The sequence below is a fragment of the Perna viridis genome, chromosome 9 (genome assembly GCF_037379345.1).
Source record: "Perna viridis isolate PV_CMFRI_1.1 ecotype Kerala chromosome 9, ASM3737934v1, whole genome shotgun sequence".
NCBI lineage: Eukaryota > Metazoa > Mollusca > Bivalvia > Mytilida > Mytilidae > Perna > Perna viridis.
This window is the reverse complement of record NC_142453.1, coordinates 34,182,492-34,194,294: the sequence shown is the minus strand read 5'-3', so window position 1 is coordinate 34,194,294 and position 11,803 is coordinate 34,182,492. Positions and strand designations below refer to the sequence as shown.

At 32.8% G+C, this 11,803-nt stretch overlaps 1 protein-coding gene across 2 annotated transcripts; it reads right to left on the bottom strand.

Moving 5' to 3' along the window:
* Nucleotides 1-2,893: 2,893 nt before the first annotated feature.
* LOC148607932 (uncharacterized) lies at nucleotides 2,894-11,175 on the bottom strand. Of its 2 annotated transcripts, XM_088546244.1 has the most exons (6): nucleotides 10,987-11,175; nucleotides 9,234-9,299; nucleotides 5,979-6,120; nucleotides 5,315-5,414; nucleotides 4,244-4,310; nucleotides 2,894-3,572 (listed from the first exon to the last, which is right to left on the bottom strand). In XM_088546244.1, exons 1-6 carry the CDS (start codon nucleotides 11,072-11,074, stop codon nucleotides 3,355-3,357), a joined length of 681 nt encoding a protein of 226 aa, XP_088402370.1. In that variant the 5' UTR covers nucleotides 11,075-11,175; the 3' UTR covers nucleotides 2,894-3,354. The 2 variants fall into 2 exon arrangements, with proteins under 2 accessions (XP_088402370.1, XP_088402372.1); XM_088546246.1 differs by lacking the exon at nucleotides 9,234-9,299.
* Nucleotides 11,176-11,803: the final 628 nt, after the last annotated feature.

The following is an 11,803-nucleotide window of genomic DNA, read 5'->3' as shown; positions in this document are numbered from 1 at the left end:
TTTATTGAGTTTCGAGATGCCACGTTCCTCGCACGTTAAAGAACCCTACTGTGGTATTCTCTGGGAGTAGGAACCATAGGGCTCCGCCACAGGAGGCTAAATTGCCCGACCCTACCCACCTCTCCTTATTTCCAGTGGCAATCAAAATTTGTCGACCCCATTGTCCTTGTGTCCCATCCCTTTTTCATTTCATGTTCATCGTCTGAATATAGCTGAAATGCTGCTGCTCGGACGTTAAACCCCAACAAACAAACAAACACTTTATTGAGTTTCGCTGTGTTCATATTATCTTCTATTACAAAACATACTATATCCGTTAATACTGTTCACATAATTGATATTGGAACAATTATAAGAAGACACTTTTGCCTTATCTATAATTGCCCGTTTAAGCTCATCTTGTTCAAATGTTCATGTGAGCTATTGTCATCACTTTGCACCCGGCATTGTCGTTGATGTCTGTCTTTAACTTTTCCTGCAAATCGTCTTCTCTGAAACCTCTCAGTGAATTATTACCAAATTCGGGCACCAGCAATCTTCTGGTATATACTTTAAATATTATGTCACTTATGCAGATTTAGCGTCAAACTTGTCCTCCTTGGAGTCGTATCACCTATGTCTACATATTTCTCAAAAACTGTAAGCGATATTTAAAAATTGGCCTTCATTCTTTATGTTGAAGAGCTCTACTACACAAGTCTCTGGTTCATCGAAGTTGTATACTGACCCTACGTTGTAGTAGTTATTACCCTTAAAAGGCAAAACTTTGTGACTTAATTGTTTTTATTGCATGATTATGACAAAGGGAACAATAACTAATATTGGGCCTTTAAAGAGATATTACAAAAAGGTAGAATTACATTTGTCAATGATAATTTGGTAGTAAGTACAGTTGTTTTAAATTAACGCAAAAAACTATTTTCAAAAAATGAATGACAATTCTTATTAAATTTGGGTCGCCTGAACGCATACATTAATTAACCATACATTATTCACACAGTAAACAGTTTAAAATACTTGGTAAGGCTTGGCGATAGACCCGTATTCAGCTCCTGAACAAAATAATATTTTTATATTTTTTTCCAAATTGAAGGCAAATCAGTAGATCTAAAGGGTATAAGGCAAACCTAAACCACATCTAAATGTAATGGAAGAATCTAAATCATATGATAAATAGACTAGAATTCTATTGGTATTATTCACATTTTCGATGTGACGTCAGACTTCAATCTTGTTATCTTGTAGCAACATAACCCTGTTCCCGAAGCATAATTGTAGTGAGTGTAGCGCGGTTCAAAAAGTCTGCGTAGTTTTTGGCTGTGATATGGTATGTCTGGTGCTGGAGGGATGTTGCCACAGATGAAAGGAATGTTGACAATACAGAGTGAAAAGTCATTGTGTTTGTCATATAGTTTGGTCAATAATTTTTCTTTACCATCGATCTCTCAAGAAAAGAGGTTGACTTCTCAGTGTCTGTAGTGTTCGTTGGGGTAGATACGATGTGTAAAATCCCCTAAACTATGATTGTTTAACGATAATATGTCATCTATATAGCGGAAACTGAGATTAAAGGATCTGGCTAAACGATCCACTATTCATTAGATTAGATCAGCCATAAAGTCAGCGTAATAAGAGTAAAGGAATATGTCAGCGAGCAAATTTTTAATTTGTTTACAAAGTATGAAGAATCTCCACCAAGTACTACATATCCGTATCTACGTGTACAGTAGTGAGATCGATAAAGGACAATACAAGCCCCCCGCAATGATGTGACCAGAAGGATCATATTTGAATGGAGAGTTGAAAGAGCAGTCAGGTCGGATATGCATGAAGTCCTCAATCTCGAGGTCCTGCAGTGGCCATTTATGGTTGAAAATTTTCGCTGCAATTGGTGAAGTGTAGGATTATGAAATTATCAGTTTTGATTCGTCCTTTAAATACAGGGATTTTTTTGTCATGGAGTATGTTGGCCAAACATTTGCATCTATACCTTTGTACACAAGCGGTGATGGAATAAATGATCGTTTTGTCAATCTTGACCTTAACACAAACTGGTTTAAAGAATCTGTGGTGATAAAGTAGGTCCAGAAACAGGAGCATCAAGACTTATTTTGTAAAGGGAATGTAGTAAAGTAAGAGGTTTAGAATAGAGTTACGTTCAAATGTGATGCAAACAAATGTACGTCCAAGAGTGTGAAATGAAAAAAAGACCATCTATGGAGGCTTCATGCATCTTAGGTGATGTTTAGTGGCAATGTTAGGTTACAGCCAAGACTACTTATATATGTAAACACGGAAAATTATTCGAAAAATGTTGCATTTCCGGGGCAAGTTTTTTTTATTTTCTATTTGAATGTTTCCTTTCTTTCTGTATGTGTAGTTGATTTTGGTCGTCCTCCTTCGTCGTCATATTTACATTCGGGTGTTAAGTACGATTCTGGATTTTAACCTTCGCACAAACTGGTTTAAAGAATCCCTGGAAACCAATGTCTAAAATAATGACCACAAGTCTGTATAGTGATGAGGTAGGTTCAAAAACAGGAGTGTCAAGATCTGGTTTTCTAGACCGCATAAGTTGCACTGTAATCTGTAGATTAATATCGTCAATTTGCAATATAAGTCATCACGATATAGGGTACTAGCTATAGTGGAGAAAGAGTGGGTTATTGGAATGTTGTATGCTTTGCAATTTTTAATTTACATTTTGATATTGTACATTGTGGTTTGTCATTAAAAGATCGTTTAAATGATTTTGTTATTTAAGAAAGAGAAGAGATCTCCAACAGATTTTAACTGGCTTTTCAAGTTTTACCTATTAAGTCAACCAAATGCAAAATTAACTTGCTACACCTCCTAGATCTCGAAGTTCCCGGATGTTTGGAAAAGAGTAGAATACTGGGAGGTATGTTTTTATTTAGTTAGACAAGTAAACATATCACGATAACTGCAGTAGTTATGTACATAGTTTATGTTATCATCAGAGGTAATGTTTAAGGTATGATAGACGTATTACCTTCATTATTCTTACAGGTATATGTATCAGTTTATAGCAAATAATACAAAAAAACTTCCCACGCACAGAGTATATAAGTTTTGACGTAATTTTGAACTATACTGACAAATATATACACTTTTAACAGTTTTCAACAGGAATGTCATGCAGGCAGATATACCAATACAATTCGATTTTTTTATCAAATTTTCACTACAAACAAAAATCTTATATTTAGATATTTTTCTTATCTTGCATATTGATTAAAAATGGTCAAGTAATTTTAATTCAAAATAAAATGTTGTATTACAGAAACAATATATAAATGATAAAAATGTACTTTGGATCAAGTCGGTTTTTAGCTATAACCAACTCCATGAAGAGAAACACACAACTATAATCAAAAGAAGCAGAATACAAACAAACAGAATAGTCAATGTCTTTTTTCCTTGTGTCCATCCACATGTTGAGTTTTGTTCCGTCCAGAATATTTCACTTATCACCAAAGCTACTGAAATTACTAACATTTTAGTGTCGATAAGTTCGTCGTCGTCGTCGTCTTCACGATTTAAACCTTCAACTAGATAACGACATAAAATAACATAATTGAATGTAATATTATTTTTTCAAAAATAAAAAATTTAAATCAAATTATTGAACTTTCTTGTAATACGACGAACAAAAGATGTCTGTACTGTGTCTAGTATATTTGCCTTCTCGTAGAAATTGACTAAAGAGGATCGACAACATAAAAATCTAAGAAAATCGTGACAACTTTCCTTCTCGTATCATCAATTCCCTTCGTACATGCAGCAGTTAATCTCTGGAAAGTAAATTCGCACCTTCCTGTTTATTTTAAAAAAAAATAACCATATTTAACTATTCAAGAGTGTTTCATTTTACCTAAAGTTATTAAAGCGCCAATATCGTTCACATTTTCATCGAATTATCTGTTGCTATAGCGCTTTAGTAATTTAAGGTTAGAGCTAAGGCTACATATAAATGTATACAGGAAAGTGTTTCGAAAAACCTTGCATATTCGGACCATGTTGTTTACTTTCAACTCGGTATGGATTTAAAGGTTGTTCATTTTATTTGTATGTTTCTTTTCTTTAACGCCTGTTGCTGATTTCGGTCGACTGTTGTTAATCTTATTCAATCTGAATTTTAGTTGCGATTATAGATCGTATTTTTTAAAACGATTTTGCCTTGGAAAGTAAGCTTATAATTGAAAAAAACTAGAACACATACACATTATTTCAATTTCTGTGTCGAGTTTACGTATCTGGGATCTGGTTTCTTGATCACGGCTTTGGACCTTAGACAGACATAAATATAAGAACAAGATAAGTAATGTGTTAAATACATTTTTGTTTTTTTTTTATTGAAGTGCAGATATGCTGTTCTCCAGCTTAGGAAATTTTTGTTTTTACCTTTATTCTAGTCAAAATTTATGTAAGATATAATCCGATTGAAAGGACGACGACGACATATTTGCTTACCTTTCAGAGAAAACTTGAAGTTGTGTAAACATTTATTGAAGATTTTTTATAGTGGTTATACGATGGTGCATTTGTTGCATTTTATCATATTTGTTCCCTTTTCTATTGTAATTCCAATTGTTCTATTCATTTTTTAAATCTGTTTCATTGTACAGACATTTGTCAGGGGAATGTTGTTGATAGATATAGATAATCTTGATCGTAGCTTTCTGCGTCTAAAAATGTCTGATTTTCTGATATTGATTCATAAACCAAGTTTTCAGTGTGTTTAGGTAAATCACATGATGTGTCTCCGATTTTATTTAATTTGCATTTTTCTTTAGTATTTTGTCTCGTTAATTACTGTTGCCATTATTTATCACAGGCTCATATTTCTTATATTTCAGTCGAATCAAGGATTTGTAATTAGCAAAATGTTCCCCACATCTGGTCATCATAAAACCGCGTTTATAGCTCTCGTTATGAATTTATCTTTTGTTTTAGTGTGTTAACGAAATCTTTAACCGTTGTTTATCCAATGTTAGCTATCGATATTTGAACATTTAGACTAGATGTACAATTCATCCATTTAACTCTTCATTTTGTATTATTGTGGATATATATGAATTCATTCTTTATAAAAATAAGCATTTCATATTTAATGTTGCCATTAAAAATTATTTTAAAATTTTAACTTGCAATATCGTCAATTAACTATATGTTTAATACATATATGATATCTCAACCGATACCATAGTGGTCTTGTCTAGTAATGCAGTTGAGTGTCGCTTCAATTAACTTTTTTACACAATGTTGATTGACATAACGCATTAGGAATTACCATAAAAGAATGTTGTCTGCTTTCTTTTGATATATAAAGGTAGCCTCCACATACTTTTGCAGATTTATAAACTCCGACGATGAAACCGAATGGGGTCCATCTACAACAGAATAATCTAAATATCCATAAAAATAAATCAAAATAAAAAAAAAACTTCCGCAGATATCAATATACTCAGATTACACAAATATTGACAATTCATGAAGCACTTGGCGGATGGTTTAAGAAAACATATGACGCTTACCCTAACGATACACGCGGTCCGTACTTCAAGTTTTCAGTGTAGTCCTGCATGGTTGATGCCATAATTTGTGTGTTACTACATGTTATTTCGGTAATTTTATGTTCTTTTTTGTATATTGTCTATATTGTTTGTCTAGTCATTATTTCATTTTTATAACTGTTCGAATCCTGGACACCTCCATTTCCACTTTGTGTTTAATAAAATAGGAGAAAGCAAGTTAGCTTTATACCCGTCCTAAAATCACACACCGACTTTGTCATACATTAATATTATATATAAATATGATAGTAAAGAAAATGAAATGAATAATTTGATTAAGCAATCTGCAATTCAACCAGATTGTACAAAACTGTCCCTTTAATTTTTTTAATACCTGGTGCTCGCATTTGTCAGTTTGTCGGTTTCTACACAGATACTTACGCCAGTAAAATGCTGTACGCAGTGTAACCGCCTCTTTGGAAGTCATACTTTTTCACAACGGACATGCACTTTAGAAGCCAGGATTTCTCTTGTGTCACACTCCAGACATTAGTGTTTTTGGACATTACTTTAAACCCGTTATCTACAACAACGAATATTATAAATGATAACTATCAGATGCGACTATGATTCCATTCTTTTCGAGAGCACATGTTCATATACGAATCATAAGATGTGATACTTCTAACAATTCTTGTTAATAATAAATGCTAAATGTGTCTATACATATAGAAATTACCCTTCACATTTATTGAAGTGCTGAAATTGTAATATATGGTTTTCTTTGAACTTTGTTTTTCTTTTGATATTGAAATATAGGTACTATTTTTTCTTAAGGTCAAAGTTAATAATCTTGTGCGGCGAATAAATGGCAAGGTACATTTAGGGATGTTATTGCTGCCCAATCCCTACTAAGCAGAATTTATTAACATACTAATATAGCGTTACCAGTCTGCATTTCTTAAGGGCTAAACAGCATTGCCATATTAATTTTTCTTCATTAGTTTATATGTAAATATTTGATAAGAAATATGCAATGATGATTCAATTGGGGATGGGGATTTTTCTATGGGGAACGGGGATGGTATATGGTGTAAGTGGAAAGTTTATACCATTTAAGAGCTGTATTGTGACCAATCATTTTGACTTTAAAATGTGCAGTGAAGATGAGTTATTAATATAAACAATTAGAATTTAGATTTTACACTTTTGTACAGATAGTACAAGTTTGCTCTGACTGAAACATCAATTTTCAGGAAAATAAGAGGCCAATTTCACCCGTAAATGTACCTCAACATTTAAAGACAAACCACACTAACCAGTTCTGACGTTAGGAATTTCGTGAAATTTTACTGGAATGGTCTCAAGTATGAAGGCATTGAAATCAGCTTCTAAAAAATGTAGGTCACCGTGCTTTTAAGAAAGATATAGCAGTTCATTAATTAGTAAAATCGGGAGTTTTCCGAATTCAATTCATACGTCCCTGATCTTGCCAATTTTTTTACGAATGACACATGGCATACACCAGTAGATTGGAACTTGTCTGTATTTCATTCAAAAACATTATAAACAAAATACAATGAATTTTTATTCGCCTAAAAAGAACCTATTACTGTTTTCCCGCCAAAAGAAAAACTAACTATTGAACCATATTCACAGAAATTTGAAATACTTCTCACGTTAAGATTTTTTCAAACTTGCAGTATGAAAAGGTATCCATTAGCTGATGTTATAAACTCTTAAAAAGTGGGGGTCACCGATCAAATGAGAGAGTTAATCACATTTGTGTACCATTTCTGCAGAATTTTGTTTGGTTATTGGACGTTTCCTACTCCAAATGTTATATTGGAAGACGATAAGTCATAGTCAGCGGCGGAACGTCTTTAGAAGAAATAGAATATTTTAAAAACGGCAATACAAAACTTGACTGTCAAGAAATAAACGGAAGACAAAATGAATTACGACTGGAGAAAACAGAACGTTGGGTAAAAGGCGATATATACATACAATTATTCTGGTTGCATGACCGTGTCTCTTCGCGTGAACATGTTATAATTCGTATTCATATTTTAAGTTACACGTACCACAATGTTTATTCATAATATTTCAATAGCGAATGTCTTATCGGGATCTAAAGTTCAACGTTTACAAATATTCGTGGAGCGTTTCAACAGTTAGTAATAACATTTTTACTACACAATAGGAAGAAAATATCGCACAACAGCCGCCGATGAAGTATTCTTACATGTAAGAGAGTGCACCTCCCATGTGTACGTGTACACGTTTGTGTCTTCTTGTGGCGTACTTTGTGTCAAATTTGAAATAAAAATAGACAATTGAAATTTTCAAGAAATAAAAAGGCATGATTTATCATTGTCCTAAAATTTTTCGTTTACATTAAAAAGTACGAAATATGCGCTCTATGCAGAAGAAAAAAGTTTTCTAAAAAAAAAAGGGGGGGCAGGACAGAAAATTTGATCCTAGGCCATCCTTGTCGATAAACATACATCCTGATTGTAAAGCTATAATATCGTTTTTTCCAGTGTTCCTACTCTAATACTGTATATTAGATTTTTTTTTGCAAATGGACAACAATCAGTCATGATATCATACAAAAAAATATCCTCAAATTTCAAAGGAGGAGCATTCGCCGCATCCGCCCCATTGAATCCGCGCATGGATTAGATACTTCGCATGAAACTTTTTCAACATTTTTACCCCCGTAAAAGTACATTGTACTAGAAAATTATGTTTTATTTGCAATAGTAAGGGTCTATGTTTAATATATCTCAGTTAAACATCTTGTCGGGATTAGGAAAACTAGCTCACATCCTCCAAGAAAAGAACATGGTTCCATATCTCCCATCCGATCCTCGGACGCACGCCTGGCATTTACGGAAGATTTTCCAAAGCGGCCCTTGAATATTTACGTCATATTGTTTCTACGATCAAATGGAGATAAATCGCAAATTTCGTACAAAAAGCGACGTCACAAATGGTTGATGATATAATAGTTTGCGCCATATAATGCGCATAAACAATAATGTGATTCGTCTTAAAGGATGAATATATATATATATATATATATATATATATATTAATCGTCTAAATAATAGTCAACAATCACTCTTACGGGGTGAAGGATCGTTAAAAACGGTGCGAACCATAAAAATAAATAAAATAAACGTCTAAATATGTTTAACATCACCAGAAGATGGTAAAATTTAAATTGAATATTTCGGATAACATATATCCTTCCTCAGCATAAAACTCATGAAACTATGATATATATATATAGGTCTGAAAATTCTCAACGATGGCGGTGTTGCCATAGATGTCACAGCAGTACGAGTTCGAGTCACGCGGAGGAAACGACCAAACATTTGCATCGCAAATTTGACAGTTCTAACATCGTTGGGTATTTTGCAGACCTTTTTATACGTTTACATATCTTCCCTGTATCAATTTGATCCGATGGAGCAGTGTAGCGAATAGAGTCGATATTCTGAGACGTATATATATCAATTTGATCCGATGGAGCAGTGTAGCGAATAGAGTCGATATTCTGAGACGTATATATATACGTCTCAGAATGTCGACTCTATTCGCTACACTGCTCCATCGGATCAAATTGATACAGGGAAGATATGTAAACGTATAAATTATGTATAAATTATACATAATTATAATAATTACCGTCTTTTTGAACATTTAGCACCTCAGTTCCATTGTTTGTCACTGTGTACAATTCGAATCCATCTTCTAAAAAAAAACAAAAAAACAAAAAAAAAAAAAACAAGACAATGACCTTCTTATTTTATGTGTGAGAAATAGTGAAAATGATTGTGTATACTTTTAGAAAAATAACTAACTTAATAAAGTGAAATTTTGTGAAAAAAAATAACATTTGTCCTGTGAAAAATTCAAAAGCTAGAGTACAATTTAATGGAATATTTTGCCACGATAAAAGCGTCCCAACAATATTTAGCGAATAGTTCATGACACTGAGGACCATATGGCAAAATATGGATACGTTGATCGTCCAATATAAAACGAGTCAAAATAACCACACAAACTGCCCATAAATTTAACAAAAGTAGCATGCAATATTTGTTATGTTATACTCTTCATATATAGTTTACTTGAAGTCCATGTATCAATATATTCGTCAGATATAACGTAGAAAGTAAACACACACAAATTTATTATCATTTGTGAAATTTCTCTAAATAAACACTCTGTTATCGTTGATTGTATGATTCTAAAAATAAGTACAAAAATCTTAAAATAATTTTAAATCTAAAATCTTGCATTCTCAAAACACTTTATATATATTTAGGACCTTGAATCAACTTGGCTTCCTTAATCAATTTAATTTGACTATTTGTCTTAACGACAAACCAATACATTTTCCAATATATGTTTTCAAATATTAAAAAAAGTATCAATTGATGTAAATGAAATTTAAGATTTAACAACTATTATAAGAGTAATCAAGGGAACCAAGGTTATAGCGAGAATCAAAAGAACGTAATCCAGGGACAAAGACCAGATATGGAAAACAGAAAAACACAAAAAAGAACATAAAGTAAATAAAATAATACATAAAAAGTAACAAAGGTAAATTAGCAACTCGGGCTCCACTAAAAACTGGGAGCATTGACCAAGTTCACCGGTACGGTAAGCGTCCTCTGCTTTTTTAGAAACACCCGCCGAGATGCCCAAAAAAAGTCAAGTACGGGGTGGACGAAAGAGGGAAAGGAAACTATGACACGTTGAACAAATCAGTTTTCATGGTGCAGATGGTTACATCGTAACGATCCACGAGTTCATGATGGCGACCACAGAACCTTTGTGGTGATGACTTTAATCTTGTACCAACATAACTCTGTTCCTGAAGAATATTTGTAAAAAGTCTAGCGGTATACAAAAAGTAGCTACAGCAAGTTCTGACATAACGTATGAGATGTGATATGGAAACTCCATACGCAGGTGCTGAAGGGATGTTGACGCAGATGAAAGGAATGTTGACAATTCTGAATGAAAAACCATCACGTTTGTCGACGTTTGGTCAATAGTTTTTCTTTTACCATCGATCTATAGGTGTAGGTAAAAGTATGAGACTTCTTTTGGAGTAGATGCGATTATCAAACCCCCGAAACTAGGATTCACCATAACAACTATCAACTGATTGAAAAGAATATGTCTCTTGACCAGGAAGTAGAATAAAGGATATTGCAAAATCTTCATTCTAAATTTCAATCAATCAAAATAATATAAGATACAAAACAAATAAAACAGATAACGGGCAATGAGTTTTTAGAAAAATATTTTGAATCATATATGTTTTAACTAAATTTAGAAATATTAAAAGTTAACTTTTATTATTTCAATAAACTCAGTGATAATAAAATTCTCCCTATTTATCCTCGAAGACGAAATCACTTACCATTTATTGTTTGTATAATTCTTAATGTATCTGCGTGACGAAGTTTATCCAGGTATTGGGTCAAAAATGATCGTAAAATAGTCATCATCACATTTTAGTATAACAATTTAATAAACAAGTATTATACTAAATATTTGCTGTGCATTCCACGATCACTAAACTGTTACAGATTTATATAACGTTAACAGGTGAATTGAATATTGATTGTTGCAATATGTTTATTTTGTATTCAAAACCCACCTGTAAAGAAATGTTTTAATGTTTCAACTGATATAGTAAATATACAATTTGAAAGTCATAGCATTATTGCATTTTCGTAGGTATCCTGTAACGCTCAAACAGGAATTGTTTAATATTTGTTCTTGTTTTTATTTATTTTGGAAAGCCTTGAATTCCTTAAAATGGAAAAAAAAAACTGTTGTCATTATCATTATCATAAAGCAAGCTACAAAGCCGTTGGCCTCATATGTCTAATTAAAAACGGTAAGTTTTTGAAATAGTCACATGCTACTGCTTACGGTAGTTTACGACATTTGAAAAATGAAATTTGGCACCAAAAAATATCATTCCGAAAACACTTTGTTTTGTTTTTGTTAGTGTTTTTATCACATTACGTAAACATTGCAGTGGTGTTGTCCCATACATATTCTCATCACTACAGAAGTTTTATGGTCGTTATCATGAACTCGTGGATCGTCACAGTGTATCCATCTGAACTATGAAAACTGATGTGTTCAACGTGTCATAGTTTTCCTTTCATCTTTCTTCAACCCTGGACTTGACTTTTTATGAGGAACTCGGCGGGTGTTTCCAGAAA

Coding starts and splice junctions, on each gene's coding strand:
- LOC148607932 (XM_088546244.1), bottom strand. CDS start 11,074: ATGATGACTATTTTACGATCATTTTTGACCCAATACCTGGATAAACTT. Junction 6,121..9,233: donor GCTAAATGTTCAAAAAGACG/GTAATTATTATA, acceptor TCGTTGTTGTAG/ATAACGGGTTTAAAGTAATG. Junction 5,415..5,978: donor GCGTACAGCATTTTACTGGC/GTAAGTATCTGT, acceptor ATTCTGTTGTAG/ATGGACCCCATTCGGTTTCA.